Below are 17617 nucleotides of genomic sequence, written 5' to 3' on the forward strand. Positions count from 1 at the left end.
TTCTTTCAGGCCAACAGCAAAACACACCTATGAGAAGCTGAATGGTGTTTGGGATATAGTCTGTGGCTCTCATTTGGGATTGGAAGCCGAGCAACATACAGTGAGAATCACTCTCTCCTGCATCTGACTGCAAGGGGCCAGACTGAGGAAGACCCTGGAGAGGGCACAACATGGAGGTCAAAGAACACACGTGTGTGAGGGTAGCAGGAAGGCCAGGGCAGAAGCCTCTTCTCCCTCCCACCCGACATCCAGTTCCCTGATTCACATGCCTTCTAGAAACCAGTAAACTCCACACTCTACTCTCTGATCCCAACTCCCCACCAGCCCCAGACCTGGCTGTCCACTGCCCAGGTAGCACTCCTGCTTACACGTAACAGAGACACAGTTTGGCCAGAATAGAAGTCTTGATTTCTCCTCCAAAATCTGTTCTCCCCAGACTCTCCCATTCAATAAAGGGGACCAGCAAATCTCCCAGCTACTCCAGCCAAGACTCTGGAAGGCACACTCTCTGATCCCTCTTCCCTTTTGTCACTCTTCTGAATGGCGGTTCTCAGACCTGGAAGAATATGAGGGATACCTGGGAGCTTTAAAGCACCCCATTCCCAGGGCCCCATCCCAGACCAATTAGAGTAGAATCTCTGGGGATGGGGCCCAAGGCATCAGTACTTTTCGAAAGCTCTTCAAGGGATTCTAATATGCAGCCAGGCCTGAGCATTAGGGGCTTAAAATACATTCCAAATCCAAAAGTTTCTCTCCCCCAGCCTCACCGCTCCCACCTTGGTCTGAGCTGCCACCATGTCTTGCGTGGCCCACTGCGATAACTCTCATCTTCCTGCTTCTACTTGCCCCACCTCAGAACCCTATCGCAAGCACAAGGCAGTGTCTTCTCAAAAATCAGGTCACATCATGCCTCTCTGATGGCTTCTCACTGTACAATAGAGACCAAGGTTCTCACGAGGCCCACAGGTCCTGCCTGGCCTGGCTTCTGCAGCCCTCCCCACCGCTTCCAGCCCCTCTCGCCTCCACTCACCATGCTCCGGTCACCCTGGTCTGAGTCCTGTTTCTCAAACACGCCAAGCACGCTCCTATCTCTGGGCCTTTGTACCTCTCCTCTGCCTGCAAGGCACTGCCCTCTGACCTTCACCTGCCTGACCTACCCCTTCATGTTATTTAGGCCTCAGCTCAAGTGGCATTGCCTCAGGGGTCCTTCTCAGATCACCTTCATTTAAATAGTCCTCCTGGGACTTCCCTGGTGGTGCAGTGGTTAAGAATCCGCCTGCCAATGCAGGGGACACAGGTTCGAGCCCTGGCTCGGGAAGACTCCACATGCCACAGAGCAACTAAGCCCGTGTGCCACGACTACTGAAGGCCACGCACCTAGAGCCCGCGAGCCACAACTGCTTAAGCCCATGTGCCACAACTACTGACGCCTGCTCACCTAGAGCCCATGCTCCGCAACAAGAGAAGCCACCGCAATGAGAAGCTGGCGCACCGCAACAAAGAGTAGCCCCCGCTCGCCGCAACTAGAGAAAGCCTGCACGCAGCAACGAAGACCCAACGCAGCCAAAAATAAATAAATAAATAAATTAAAACAAAACCAAACCACTATGAGCTTTCAGGAGTTCCCTGGTGGCCTAGTGATTAGGATTCTGGAAAAATAAAATAAAATAAAATAAAATAAAAAATAAGTAAGTAAATAAATAAATAGTCCTCCTTCGCCCCAGAAAAGTCACTACCACAGCCCCTGGATCACACGGTTTTGCTGTCTTTAAAGCCCTTTTCGACTTCTGAAATTACCTTGTTCCATCACGTCTTTACTGCCTGACGCCCTACGCTAGGATGTGGGCAGCAGTAGGGCAGGGATTGTGGTCTGTCTTGCTCACAGCTGTATCCATTGCTCAGAAGGACCCTCTCACATAGTAGGTACTCAATAAACATGGCATCCATTTTGTCCCACTCCTCAAGGCCCCCAGGGCTCCTCCTCACTGCTGCCACGGTGATCCTTGTAAAATGACAATCTGATCTCATCACTCTTTTAAAATCCTCAGGGGCTCTCGCTGGCCCCATTTTCCAACTCCTACCCCACTTCTTTGGCACTCTGGCCACATCACCAAACCAAACCCATTCTCCTAAGTTCCTACCACTCCAAACAACCACACTCCTGCATTCCTGTGTCTCTGTGTATGCTGCTCCCTCTGCCTGGAATGCTGTCAGTGTCTTACTGCCCTATCACCCTCCACCTTCCCTGCCCATGTACATTGTTCTGACAAGAACTGGCCTGGGCATCACCTCCTCCAGGCAGCCACCCCTGCCTAGACTGGTTAATTTTTGTTCTTCCACAGCAACTTGTGCTTCCTTCTGCCACAGCCTTCATCACACGGGGTTAACCTCACCTGTCGTCTCCTCTAGACACAGGGCACCTTGAGAGAAGGAAGAGTGCCTGGGGCTCAGCAGACACTAAATTATAAGCTGAGACAAATAATGTCTTTTACTCTTGTATCCCCAATAGCAAGGGCACCATAAAAATTTCTGAATGAACCCTTAATTTGTTTCCATTATGATCAAATTGATGCTGCTGAGGAAAACTGTTTATGCCCTGTGTTTCAGGGCACTTATAACCATGTACTTCATTTCCTTCAGGTGACAGCTGTTCAACAATCCTACGAGCAGCTCTAACACTGGGCCAGCAGGCCCCTGCCTGCCAGTGTGTGCGATCTCTCCAGGCACGTGCATGAGAAGAGGCGCCATATGGGCCGGTCACTGGCTCGTGATTCAGCCGGGAAAGTGGCTTTCCCTAGGGATGGATTAACAATCCACCACCTGAACCAGCAGGAAATGGAGCCCTCTGAGAAGGGAACTAGCTCAGGACCCAGCATTTTTACTGTGCTTTCCCCGGGACTCACAGAAACGAAATCTGTGTGGCCAGTGCATTGCCACTTGCAGTGCTTTCCCTTTCTTAATTTAAACACACTCGTCCCACGTACTGAAACAATTAAGCCATAGGAAGTCTTTATCAAATAACGCTCTCTCTCACTTTTCCCATACAAGATAATGAGCAGGAATGGAGACTTTAATACTCAACAGCCACTTGCACAGCTTGGTATATTTAGCTAAGTCATTGGGCAAAAAACCACGGCTTTACCCACAGATACTCAACCAAGAGGCACTTGCTAGGGCCTGAAACAGGCTTATCCAGCTTTTCAGGGAAAGATGAGCCTCGCCCACACAAGTAAAGGCCACTGTTGTGCAGGTTCCTGGAACTGGATAGGGCTTTAATTTCAGCTTCACCTGGCTCCAGTCCTATCTTCACTGGGAGGCCCCATCCTGATCCAACCCCCAGCATGCCTTCCACTCGGATCATCTGGCCCCAGCCTCGTGGTTTTCTCACTGTGCCTTTCTAACTAGAGGCTAAGCCTCCTCTAGATCAAACTCCTCCCATGGTAGGCTCAATTAATGCAGACACCTACATACAGAAAGCATCATTCAACCAAGACAGGCTGTGGTACAGATGGGGTCCCCTCGGTGGGGCCTGAGTCCACTTTCCCACCCCAGCCCTGGCCCTCCTATTCTCCACATTCCCAAGGTCAGGGGGCACATGCAGGCTGCGGCCATGCCAGGGCCAGAGGAGGAGAGTGTGGGCTGGTCAAAACAAGCCCAGACATACTCACGGGGTCCGTCAACATGGCCCGGCAGTGGGAAGCCAGGGCCAAGAAGGCCAGCAGGTTGAACATAATTCCATTGATGATGCTGTACACGTAGTCTCGGGATGGAATCAGCATGACAAAGAGGACCACAAACTCCGCATAGAGGACCAGAAACCAGGTGACAACGGCACAGGCGATGCCACAGCCATCACGGATAAACCACATGGTTCCCACAGGACTGGGGTGGGGAGGTGGGACGCACTTCTCTGGCTGGAGGTATTCTGGCTTCCGCTCAATGTCTCGGAAGTGGTGGGCGGGGATAAGCATCATAAGCTATTCTGTCCATACTGGCATCTGGAAGAGAGAAGAAAGAACCCAGAAATTTGGTGTGGTCTTGTCATCAAGGAGACTTCACAAAATTACCTTTCCAAAGCGAGCCATGAGTATCTATGTGCAAACTTCTTGCAGAAAAGCTGCCTAAACCTTCTGTTCATTTCCAATGTGAGTTCTTGTCCCTACTTCTGAAAGCTAAAACAGGGCCACCTTGCCCAAAGCCTTCACGTGACAGATAAAGAAAGGGGAGGCTTCAAAGGGCAAATGCCTCGCCTCAGGTCAGCCGGAGCAGCAGCAGCACACACAGCACACCAGCTGGGAGGCGGACTAACAGATATGTTCAAATTTTGACCTAAAAGACAAAGGGGTGGGAGGGGGAGCACCAGGCCCTCTGGGAAAACTCTCTTCATCAGTAACACTGCTGCCTCTACACTGTGGACAAACCCAGAGACTCGTGTTGAGGCTGGCTGGGATTGAGTAGGAGGAAAGTAGTGGTAACCTACGACTAGGGTTAAGCTGCAACCATGAAGACCTTCTAACTTACTGCACTGCATCAGCCAATAATAAAGGCAAAACACTCACTAGGATGGGGAATGTTCTTGAAACAAGCTAGGGTTTTTAGCCCTATGGCCAAAATGGTTTATTTTCCAGGAATGAGTTCTGCTCTACTCCTGGTGATAGGGCAAAGCATAGGAGTGTTGGACAATGAGTCCAGAGATGTTTCCGCACCACCTGCTTGTGGGGCTTCGTGAGTTCTGGTCTCCTGACCTAGGAAAACACCCACATTCCAGCCCCAGCCCCCTCCTCACAGTTGGTGTGAGGGTCGAAGGAGTTGGAGGTGCCTGTTACTCGTGCTGTTGACCGCAAGACCCTGCACACATCACAGGCGGTGTGCACGTCTTCTCTCTAGGAAAGACGTCAGTTACTTCAGAAGCAAGGGCTGAGCAACGCGTCCTTTCTTCCTCACAGCTGCAGCTGAGTCTCTGGAGAGAGCAATGAAATCACTAAGACGTGATAACTGAAGTCTCTCTGTCCACGGCACATGCTGCAAGACACGTCAGTTCAGATTCCCCTGCTCCAGTTCTTTATCTTAAACTCTGGGGCCTGTCGTTTCACCAACCAGGTTTCTCAGAAACCGCGATGGCTCCAGTTCTCTCTCAGATGTAGGGGCCATGGGAAAACCACCCGGAGCACAGTCTATGATGCAGGCAAGCAACATCTCAGTCTTTTGAGAACTCAAATCACTTCACAGCAGAGGAAATCACTCAAAAGCAGCACTGGCTCTGTGTGCTTTTCTGAAGACTGCAGCTCTGAAGGGGAAGGGCAAGCTTTCAACGGTTGTACTGGGTTATCCTTACCCTTTGCCCAATTTTCCTCCTTCCTCCACTGCCCTCACCCCCAACGAAGAAAGAGGATCTGAAGTGACTACAGTAGCGTCATGAAAAGTAAGGATGTGTCCAGAAAGCTGAGAGGGCAGATCAGTAACTACTACTCAAATGACAGACATTCTGGAATCAAAACTTGCACTGACTTATAATGAAAGAATAAGGCCAAGGCCTCCCCTCCCATGGTGGCAGAGAATTAATGGCTGAAAGGCAGTTAAATGTGTACTGTGTGCTTGTCCAAAGGAACACTGACTCAACAAATACTCAGAGTGACTATCACATTTAACCAGAATTTTCCAATAGAGCAACCTTGTGCTCTTCACAAGATAGTGGCAATTAGTGTTGCCAGGGACAACCTAGAGGCATTAAAAGATGCAGGGATACCTTCTGAAGCACCAAAGAGAAGGACAGCAGGAGACTGAAAACTGGGGACATCTGGGACCTGACCTATGGCAAGCAAATTCTAAAATTCTAAACTCTGTACAAACAAAACCAAACAAACGAAAAGCTGAAATCCCATTATGATTCAAAAGCTGATGGAAGCTCAACATTTTGACAACCTCCAAATGCAAGCATTCTTTTTCCTGCTGCCATACTGATTTGTATGCATATCATCTATGTCCCCACGATTGCTATTTAAGTTCTAAACCAATAGTTTTATTGGACCACAGCCATACTATTCGATTACACATATTATATTCTCTATATCTTTTTTGCAGGGTTGAATAGTTGTGATGGAAAGACCCATTAGCCTAAAGTATTTCCTCTGGCTCTTTACAGAAGTTTGCTGGTTCTAGGTAGTTGTCACCCACCAAATAAATACAGGCACACCTCGTTTTATTTCTCTTCACTTTATTACGCTTCGCAGATACTACTTTTTTACAAATTGAAGGTCTGTGGCAGCCCTGTGCTGAGCAAGTCTATTGGTGCCATTTTTCCAACAGCATTTGTCTCTGTCACATTTTGGTAATCCTCGCAATATTTCAAACGTTTTCATTGTTATTATATTGTTATGTGATCTGCAATCAGCAATCTTTGACGTTACTATTTGATTAAGCTTAGTGAGGAAGGCATTTCAAAAGCTGAGACAGTCCAAAAAGCTATGCTTCTTGCACCAAATAGTTAGCCAAGTTGTGAATGCAAAGGAAAAGTTCTTGAAGGAAATTAAAAGTGCTACTCCAGTGAACACACGAATGATAAGGAAGCGAAACAGCTTTATTGCTGATGTGGAGAAAGTTTTCGCGGTCTGGACAGAAGATCAAACCAGCCATAATATTCCCTTAAGCCAAAGCCTAACTCAGAGCATAGCCCTAACTCTCTTCAATTCTGTGAAGGCTTTGAGAAGTGAGGAAGTTGCAGAAGAAAAGTCTGAGCTTATTAGCAGAGTTTGGTTCATGAAGTTTAAGGAAAGCAGCGATCTCCATAACATGAAAGTGCAAGGTGAAGCAGCAAGTGCTGACATGGAAGCTACACCAGCAAGTTATCCAGAAGATCTAGCTAAGATAATTCATGAAAGGTGGCTACACTAAAGAACAAATTTCCAATGTAGACAAAACAGCCTTCTAATGGAAGAAGATGCCATCTAGGACTTCCATAGCTTGAGAGAAGTCACTACCTGGCTTCAAAACTTCAAAGGACAGGCGGACTCTCTAATGCAGCTGGTGACTCGAAGTTGAAGCCAATGCTCATTTACCATTCTGAAAATCCTCAGGCCCTTAAGAATCATGCGCAATCTACTCTTGCCTGTGCTCTATAAATGGAAACGAAGTCTAGATGACAGCACATCTGTTTATAACATGGTTTACTATTTTAAGCCCATTGTTGAGACCTACTGCTCAGAAAAAAAATATTCCTTTCAAAATAGTACTGCTCATTGACAATGCACCTGGTCACCCAAGAGCTCTGATGGAGATGTACAACTAGATTAATGTTTTTTTCATGTCTGCCAACCCAACATTCATTCTACAGCCCACAGATCAAAAAGGCATTCTGACTGTCAAGTCTTATTTAAGAAATACATTTCATAAGACTACAGCTGCCATAAGCAGTGATTTCTCTGATGGATCTGGGCAAAGTCAATTGAAAACCTTCTGCAAAGGATGCACCATTCTAGATGCCATTAAGAACATCTGTCCATGCCACTCTCTGATTCACTTTGTTATAAAGCAGAAACTAACACACCATTGTAAAGCAATTATACTCCAATAAAGATGTAAAAAAAAAAAAAAGAACATTTGTGACTGGTGGGAAGAGGTCAAAATATCAACATTAACAGGAGTTTGGAAGAAGGTGATTCTAACCCTCATGTATGACTTTGAGGGGTTCAAGACTTCAGTGCCTCGAGGAAGTCACTGCAGATGTGGTGGAAACAGCAAGAGAAGTAGAATTAGAAGTAGAGCCTGAAAATGTGACTGACCTGCTGCAACCTCCTGATAAAACTTGAATGGATAAGGAGCTGCTTATTATGAATGAACAAAGAAAGTGGTTTCTTGAGATAAAATCTACTCCTGGTGAAGATGCTGTGCAGATTGTTGAAATGACAACAAAGGACTTAGAATAGTACATAAACTTAGTTGATAAAGCAGCGGCAGGGTTTGAGAGGATTGAGTCCAATTCTGAAAGACGGTCTACTACATGTAAAATGCTATCAAACGGCATTGCACGCTATGGAGAAACTGTTCTTGAAAGGAAGAGTCAATCAATGCCACAAATTTCACTGCTGTCTTATTTTGCCACCTCAGCCTTCAGCACCACCCTGACTAGTCTGCAGCCATCAAGGCAAGACTCTCCAACAGCTTTTGCTGAAGGCTCAGATGATGGTTAGCATTTTTGAGCATTAAAGTATTTTTAAAATAAGGTATATGGGAATTCCCTGGCAGTCTGGTGTTAGGACTTGGCGCTTTCACTGCCATGGGCTCGGGTTCGATCCCTGGTCAGGGAAGTAAGATCCCGAAAACCATGTGGCACAGCCGAAAAACAAAAGCAAACAAACAAATAAGGTATGTTGTTTTTTAGACATAATGCTATTGCACACCCAGTAGACTACAGTAGAAACATAACTTTTATATGCATGTGATTTGCTTTATTGTAAAAAAAAAAAATTCATGTGACTTGCTTTATTGCAATTTTCACTTTATTGCGGTGGTCTGGAACTGAACCTGCAACATCTCCGAGGTCTGCCTGCTTCCCCTGCAGAACAGCTCAGTGTGACCTAGATGGTCAGTGACGACTCACCCCACCCCAACCCACGTCAGTGGCAGTGTATCCTCCTGTCATCTGCTGCCTGAGGGTCATCTCACCACAACCTGTGTACTCCATTGTTCTTCAATTATCATAAACTGTGTGGTTTTCAGAAATGGATAATCACTGAAAATAAATTTTAGAGCAATGCTCTTGTTTATATGCTTCCAGTGATCATATTATGCTCATGGTGTATCTTCAGAGTAGCTGACTGTATTCTATCTGTCCTCTGACAATTGCTCATTCTTGATTGTACATATGGCAATGAGTCGACTAAACTTGAGTTGTGTTTCATACGTGTGGTTTTCCTGAGGAATAGCCCCTTCCACATAAGCAAATTTCCCAGGTAACTGTGGCTTATTCCTAAGCAGAAACACATTTTAACAATTTGGATGGTTAAACTGGAAATATTAAAAAGTAAAACAAAAAACAACAAAAAAGGGATATTATAGCTCTTCCTGTCTTAAGTACAATAACCATCCATTTCTTCGGAATGATTTAGAGTCATTACCAGGAACATCAATTAATGGAGTGTGTTAGGTAATGTCCTCAGGGGGTACAGAGAATCACTGGGCTCTCGGCCTCACACCAACTGGCCTGTGCAGACTATTATAATTGTTAATTCTGGCATCTCCTTTGTGTGGTTCTTTGTCTTCCTCCTCCATTCCTGGCTGTCATTTCTGTGTCTACAGCTACCAATCTTCCCAACATACCCTCTATTTACTACTGCTAATTGGCTGTGGACTAGAAAAGCAAATAAAACTAAATCTTGTTAGATTTGTTTGTAAAAGAAAGGTATTCATTTTAGGTAACTGACCTTTAGGGAACACCAGCTATGTTCTCCTACCACACAGTCCTTGAGGGTTGGGAGCCCTGTCTTTTCATTAGCCAGTGCCTGGCACATAGTAGCCACGTACTATCTGTGTTCATTACATGAATACAGGAGTAAAATGCCATGAGCTTTGTGTTCCCCGGCCCACCTCTTGGAGCCCTTGTTTGATTACTTTCAGGGCTGTGGTCATACTTTAGACGGCGAAGGGTGCCCCCAATAGGACTGTGAAATAGGTGGACTGTGACTCTTACTCAAGTTTCCAGATGTTCCACACTCAGACCACGTGAGACCAAAGGGTGGACAGAGGAGCTGTGTTTTCCCACTGCCCCTCACTGGTGAGTGAGAGCCTGTGATCTGGGAAAGAACCCAGCCAAGGGTGTCTGGCAGAGCCAGACACTAAGGGCTGAACTGAAGAGCATGTTCCAATCCACGCTGCAGAGTTTCAAACAGTCCAATCAAAACCAAGGAAGGCACGCTGCTCTTAAAAATGTACTTAACCCCAGCTCCCCCAAAAGCAATGGAAGTAGCTTTCCTTACATTAGCCAACTGAAAATCTGAGGAATATGGGGGAAAACCCACCTTGAAACAAACTGTACAAATTCCCTTCACTCTGTCCCTAGTAACAAAAACAGAAAAGGCAAATATTGACCACTTTTCCTTTTCGAATTAGGGAAATTCCAATCCTTGGGGTTGAGGCTCTTTGCCAAGGACCCACTCCTGACATGAGTCCTTGCGTGAGAGGAGGTGCGCAGAACTGGCTGCTCAGCCTCTGGGGCAGGTCCACTGGGAGGTTGGTCGGTCCCAGAAGCCTCAACACCACTCTTGCCAGCCCGCTCATACCACAGTGGGGCAGCCTCCTCCAGTTTCCCTCCCTACCTTCTTCATCCCATGCCCTTGCCCTGTTTGCTTTCTCAAGCCCCCTCTCTTCAATTCAACTCAAAAAGACATGCATGAAACAGCCGCTAAACACAAGGAACTGTGCAGGGCCCTCACACCCAGGGATGACAATAATGTGTGTGTGCTGCCCTGGTCAGGCCCTGCCCTTCCCTCTCCCAGCTCCCAATCTGGTAAAACTATAGGAGAAAGAGATGCGCAGGATCAGAGGTGTTCTGGAGCTCCCTAGAGAAGGTGATCCTGATGATAAGGCAGAGATGGTATCCAGAATGACAACCTGAGCTCTGTGGGGAGTAGGGTGTTGGAAGTCTAAGAAAACCATCTAGTCTTCCTTCTTAGAGTTTCAGAAGCAAAAACCAAGAAATGACTGAAATTAGTGCTAACTTCCAAAAAACGCCACTGCTTCTGGTCCAGGGAATTGCCTCCAGATTCACCTATAACACACGTGCTTCATTATGCCTGACCACAGTCAGGCCCTTCCACTAATCCAGATAAGCAGACAAAAATGTATTTAGTGAAGTTCCATCTAGAGTCCTGTGAGCCCCAGGGATTGGGGTTCTGGATTGGCCTTGCAGTACATCACTTATGACTCAATTCCCATGCTGCCTATCCATGGCTGGGCAACTGAAAGGGTTTGAAAGTGGTGATTCTAAGGCGAAGCTCAGAGGCCCCATTCCACTATGGCCCATAGATGGTTGTTGGCCAGCCTAGCCTCCTAGCCTAGTGTTGACAATTAGTGATGGGCAGAATCCAGCTACAGTGACTGTAGTTAATCATTACTTGTTGAGTGAGGGGCAAAACCTTATAAACCTGGCCTAAGAAAGTTGACCAAAAGTCCGTGCTTCATGAACAAGGTTCAAAGGCATGACCACATAAAAGTTCAGTACTGGAGGTATTAGAACCCCCAAAACCCACTGTTCTCAATCCAGCGAATGTCCCAAGAATCCCAGATCTTCTCAGATTGCCAGCTGCTTTCCTGAGACAAGATACTACACTAAAGTCATGGGTGGCTCAGCTAGATCTAAAACCAAGTCCTTAAAGGCATCTCAAAGGACTTTGTGAAGATTACTTTCCTAAAACAGCACACCCACTCACATTCTCACATCCACACATGCATTCATGCACAACATACAAGCAGATCTTGGAACTGTATAGATTCAGAACTTCTCAAGTTTTAGGGTGATGGACTTCAAGTATTCACAAACCAGCCCTACAGCTTTACAGATGAATAAATGGCCCATTCCCTGGAAGCTCTGGAAATAAATCTGATCTAGCAAAAAATGAATTTATCTGAGTTACAATTCTCTTAATTTGTGTAAGGATCCAAAAGGATTGTAAATTTCATACCTATTTTTAGATGATTCTCAGAAAGAGAGAATGAACCATGAATCACTATGTTTGAAATGTTTCATAAAAAACCAGAATGAGTCACTCAACTCTTTCCAAAAGGTAAGGGTGTGGTCCAAAGGAAAGGTGCCTTGTCTTACCCACACCTTGCCAGGCAAGGAAGGTGTCCAGACAGGCAGAGCTGCTGGCCTGTGCTAGAAGATCTTTACCAAGGAGTCTACATTGTGTCTCTCTCTACAACAGGGTCTGTCTCCCTCTGCCTGCCTGCTGTCTCTGTCATACTTAATCTTTAACAAAAAACAGGAAAAAAGAAAGGAAGGGAGGGAGGGAGGGAAGGAGGGAGGAAGGAAAGAAGATATCACATGCCCAAACCAAATCCTATATATATTAAAACTCACTGAGGGAACCAGCGAGTGGTCAGTAAGCGAAATTTGCCTTCTTCCTATAAAAGCCACCTTCCTATAAAACCCACTCATGTGCAAACTCAGATTCCTAACAATGAGTCTCCATTTCAGAAAAAAGTTTGGGGATTTGGAAGCTCATGTAGGCTAACGGTTCCTCCATTTACTACAACTGACTATTACAGTACTACAACTGGCAGTTTACCACCTCCTAGCTTTCTAGATCTATTAAAAAAAATACACACCCACATATAGGATGACATATGTCACAAACACTGGGGATCAGTAGAAACTACCACTCGTTTGGGTAACACATTCATCCTTTTTCATGAGCGTGCTTTATCATATGTTGCAACAATGAGAAAAAAATTAAAACAAGACCACGCATAAGATTAACTGGTAAAAAACAATCACTATCTGAGTCAGAATTTTAGAGTGGGAAGGAACCTTAAAGACCATCTAATAGATTTTAGTCAAACTCTTCTGCTTTACAGATGAGGAAATCCAAGGGCATTTGAGATTTTGCCTAGAACATGCAGTGCTGCTATAGGAATGGAGATGGGCACTATCATTAACTGAATGCCCATTAAGAGTGAGGAGGTACACAAAGCAGCCCCTCTAAATTCTCACAACAACTTAGCACAGTAGCTTTTATTATTCATTGTAAAGATGGAAAAAGTGAGGTATAGAGGGTCTTAATAATATTCCCTAGATCAGATAAAGCCAGGATCCAAAACCAGCTCTGTTTGCCGCCACAGACCACATTCTGAGCACCGCACATGGCTGCTTTTTCTTTCTTTCTTTCTTTTTTTGTTTTGCAAGAGGGGGACAGGAGGAATGACCAAGCAGGAAACACGAGCTCTGCTTCCTGCTCCCTCGCGCACAATTCATGGACCTAAGGAGAGGTCACTTCAACTTAGCTTTAATGTCTTCATCTCTCAAGTGGGGAGGCCTAGTTCTCTAAACTTTGTGACTCTTTTTTAAAAACCTTAGAAAAGGACTCTAAGCAGACTTTGCTTCCGCTCCTGGGAGCCTATAATACTCATTCTTTGGGGGGAAAAAAAAAAGAAGGAGCATTCTTTCTTCTATGAGCCATTTTGCTGCTGGCGGCTTCCTCTTTAATGGAGCACAGCACCCACCAGGCCACCTCACACACTAGGGCCCTCAAAAAACACAGCCTTTCGGGAAGAGACCATAGGGACTAGCTGACCTCTTCCAAACTCTGGTCCAGCCTCTTCTACAGATGGGTAAAGAAATGTCAGCTGATTTCCATAAAATGGTTAGCGAGCTGGCTAACTTCCTATCTAGGTCTAAAGGATGGTATCCTCTTGTTGCTTATGCGGCCATCTCCCTACATTAACTCCTCCTTCCAGGAAGTCTGCAACCCAGCAGGAAACTCTTTAAAAAGGCAACAATATATCACTGATTTAGCTACTCAATTAATGTTTGTCAACAAGTGTTATAGTATATGGAACCCTTTGTAATCAGGTGCATGATCTCACCTGACACTGAACTGCCCCTGGCCTCTGTCAGGAGTAGGTTCCAAGATGCCTTCTGCTTGGCAGCTGCCACAGTGCAGGGCACACCCAACGAGGAGCAGGGCCCTGACTCTTACTGAAGGTCTACTATACTGGGCTGTATGCTAGACGCACCTCATCCTGCTCTATCCTCGTAGCTACTCGACCTTGTAGGATAAGTCCTCACTTTCCCACCCCCTTTTAGAGGTGAGGAAACTGAGGCATGGAAAGATCACCCTATGTTCATACTGCTAGGAAGCGGTGGAGACAGGATACACTCCCAAGCCTGCTCTCATTCCAGAGCCTAGCTTTAACTACTCACTACAATCATTAACTTTGCCCATTAACTAGAAACAAAAGGGGGAAGGGTGCTGATGTTTCTACCAGTGACCTTGGCTTACTTACTGTTTGAATCTCTTGCCCACACATGGTCACCCAGAGATGGCACTCTCGGGTGGGCCACATGCAGTGCTGTTCATAGACCACAGACCTGAACTTAAGCATTTTATGCTCTAAGCTGGGGCCCTGGCTGAACACCAGCCACCATTCAGAAGACTGATCCTGCCTTAACTTAGGAAGCAGGAGGGCTGTGAAGCTTCAGCCAGGAGGGTCACCCTAAGATTGAATCCCTAAAATCTGCTTCTGCTGGGGAACATTTCCTGTAGGGCCAAGTTCCAGCACGCTGCTTTTTCTGAGGGAAAGCCCACCCATGCTAGGCAGAGACCAACCAGCAAAGGCTGAAAATGGCACCTGGCCCCACACTGTGCTATGTGCAGATATGCAGCCACTATGACATCACCCAGGCAAGAGCGTGGCTTTCTTAGGGACTAAAAGCAAAAGTGCTTAGAGGGATCTGAAAGAGGAGTTAGGGAAGGAGAAGAGAGAACCAGTTACTACAACTGTACGAGGCTTCAAGGAGGGGAGCCATTTTGCTTTCAGGTCCCCGCTGATCCCACTCACCTCAGGCAGGCCCTGTAAGTGGCAATGCAAGAGAATAGCCTTGGGAGGAACCTGGGCCCAAGGAAACGAGACTCTACAAGTCCACAGCCCCCGCCTGCCAGGCGAGGCATCTGTTAGAGGCCTTTGGAGATAGATGGGAGACTAATGCTAAGCAGAATCTTCGAAGACTGGGCTTGGAGTCAAGAGGCCAGAATTCTACTCCCCACCCTGCTGCTCACTAACCTCATGATTTGGGGCAAGACAGTTACCCTCCATGAGCCTCAGTTTCCTCACCCATAAAACAAGAGGGAACATTCAGCTGATTGCTAAAGTCCTCTGCAGGGCTGAGATTCTGATTCCTCTGTTCTCAGAAACAAATTCAACATCTTTGTTAATTTCTTGGATTTTTTTATTATCAAAAGTATCCTTTAACTTTCTTTCCCCATTCTTTGTTAATATTCAAAAAGAAACAGTTGTCTGTTAGCAATTTTCCTGAGCATGTTCAATTTTTTCAATGAAGTACGGCATGTAATTACCACTTCCTTTGTTCTTTCATTTAATGTTTTGCAGAGAGGGAAAAGCTCTATCAAAATACATCAAATATTACAAAATGGTAAAAGAGAGAAGTCTTAAAGTCCAAAGTTAAACATGACCATTTTTCAGTGTTTAAATGTCTCTATATCTGAGATCTACTGTGACTTCTATAACCTGGTAAGATAGGCATTTTCGTGTAAAATGAGGTTTAGAGAGGTTGACTTACTCAAAGTCACAAAGCAAGTTAGTGGCAAAGTCTAGATCACTGGAATAGATGCCCAATAGGCTTTCCACCATAGATCATTATCTTCCTAGCCAACCTGCCTTTCTAGATTCTCTGCTACTCTTTCTTGGGTTAGAAACGCACACTTTGTACAAAGCAAAGTCAAAACTTATTGCAACAGAACTGCAGCCAGAACTGTACTTGTCCCACTAGGGCCATTGTCCTAAGGTGAAAAATCAATCCTACCCCAAGGTATTCCATCCCCACTGACCCTGAAAAGGAGATATTCATGTCTCAGGTAGACCAGAAAATCCAAAGAGTTCAATCAATGGAATGTTACCAGGAATGTTACAATTTGGAAGAAACTATGAAAAGAGGGAGTTTTCCTGGTGTTTCCTCACATTGCCTGGATGAATGACTGAATTAGGTGGAACATGCAAGGTAGTCTTCTTACCTACACAGTCAAAAGTCAGCAATAACCTGGCCATTTGTCTCTGGAAATCTGCTTTTGAAGAGGAAGGCAAATGATTTTAAAATGCAGAAAACAGGAAGAAATTCGAGGCAGCATGGCATTAGCCTTCTTATTTCCCCCAAAAGGTCAATAGCCAGACATCACACCTTCACTGCTGCTTCAGCTTCTGCTACTTTCTATGGCTATCGGGGTGTGTATGTGTTTAAATACTTCCAGATTTGCTAATCAGGACATGTGATGCCCTTTTCTCACACATGCCCTAATGAAAGACATAGGAAGCACCCTGCCATTCGTTCAGAATGAAACACACGTGAAGACCCTTCCTCTAAATGAGAATAAGCTTTACCTATGTATTCCCATCAATTTTTCTATCACTGGAACCACAAGTTATGAGTTCTAGAATGACAAGACAGACAGACCTTCTGGCCTGACTATGACAGGTTATTTATACCGAGTATTCTTTAAGACAAGGCACAGGCAGGACAAATGCAAAGTGCTTAAAGGAAACGGATCTATAGGGAAAACAATAGCTCACTTTTGCTTTTCTGGGGTGCTGGGCTAATTGTGAGAACGGAAAGGAAAAGGCATAAAACTTGGCTACCTCTGTTTAAGACTGGGAATAAAATGTTCCCTTGCTGGGCTTTTAAGAGGTCTCTTTCGAGAGCTCTCTGCAACTTCAGCACCACGGACTCAGCATTGCCCCATGCTCTCCTGTAACTGACTGTTTTTGCTTTAATTAACCAAGGCTAGGTGGGACAGATTTACTCTGTCTGTGTAATGTTACTGTTATCTGCCAGTGGCTAGCAGCAGCTCTTTACCTGTTGCTCTTGATGCCTGGCCTGCACAATTAGCACCTTATTATAGGCCGGCCTCTCATCTAAGTACCACGTGTCTCAATTGAGCACTTTATTTTGTCTTGTTCGTACTAGTTCAAGAACCTGGGCTCCGCAGTTATAAGAAATCTTAAACTCCTTTTAGGCAGGTGTGTGTTTTCAGTTTCTTATCTCTTCAGGCCCACGAGAACACTAGGGACACAAAGGCATGCAAACAAATACTTCCTGATTGTTTGAAGAGCTTCTAGAGGTCTATTCTGGGAATAAGCACGTGGTTGGAATCTGGGTCTCCATGCCTATCTCAACCCTCTGTACCTGATCCCTTGGGCTTCTCTGCCGTTGAGGGATCTCAGGTACTTTGAGTTAAGCTGTACTTGGTCTATATGTAACCTTTTCCCTTATCTAAAAGAGTTGGCTGAAACAGACACATGAGCTTCCCATCAGCACCACGTTCAATGTTCCTCTAGAAAAAGGAACAGATTCCTTGCTTTTGGAATTAAAACTAACTATAACTTATAGGGCATTACCAGTTCCATAACAAACACAAATACTCCTACAAATACTCTGGTGAATGAAATGAAAGGGGACAGCTACATAAGGGGATGGTTAGGAATGCAGGTATGGGAGCTAGGTTTTCTGGTCTCAAATCCTGGCTCTACCGCTTACTAGCTGTGTGACCTGAGACCTTGGTCAAGACAGCCTCTCTGCACCTCAGTTTCCCAATCTGTAAAACAGGATAATAGTACCTGCCTCACAGGGCTATTGTTAATAGGACTAAATCAGTTAGTCTTTGTAAAGTGCTTTAGAGCAGTGCTTGGCACATAATAAGCACTATTATGCTTAAGTTACTGTTAGATAAAATTAATAAGAGAACAGAGATTTAGAACAGACAGACCTATAAATCAGTATGCCTCCAAAAGAATCTGACAGTGATGGGAAAACAAGCAGGTTAACAGAATAATATGCCATCCTTGGTGTTTTGATTTTCTGGCAAACATATAATCTTTGAATTGCTTCAGTAAA

General features: G+C 45.4%; 1 protein-coding gene across 7 annotated transcripts in view; it reads right to left on the reverse strand.

Moving 5' to 3' along the window:
• Nucleotides 1–17617, reverse strand: part of ZDHHC3 (zDHHC palmitoyltransferase 3) — a 59182-nt gene that overhangs the window by 39223 nt on the left and 2342 nt on the right. For 3 of the 7 annotated variants that reach the window (XM_022573411.3, XM_089919171.1, XM_022573412.2), the window contains exon 2: nt 3669–3998. The exons of 2 other annotated variants lie outside the window; for them this stretch is intronic. In XM_022573411.3, the coding sequence (XP_022429119.1) occupies nt 3669–3974 (306 nt within the window). In that variant the 5' untranslated portion in view covers nt 3975–3998. Of the gene's footprint in view, nt 1–3668; nt 3999–4786; nt 5518–17617 lie in introns of those variants that run through there. 2 more of the 7 variants (XM_089919174.1, XM_089919172.1) reach the window with 2 other exon arrangements.

This window comes from Delphinapterus leucas, chromosome 10 (genome assembly GCF_059928025.1).
Source record: "Delphinapterus leucas isolate spDelLeu-1000000601 "Yukka" chromosome 10, BTC_Dleu_Yukka2, whole genome shotgun sequence".
NCBI lineage: Eukaryota > Metazoa > Chordata > Mammalia > Artiodactyla > Monodontidae > Delphinapterus > Delphinapterus leucas.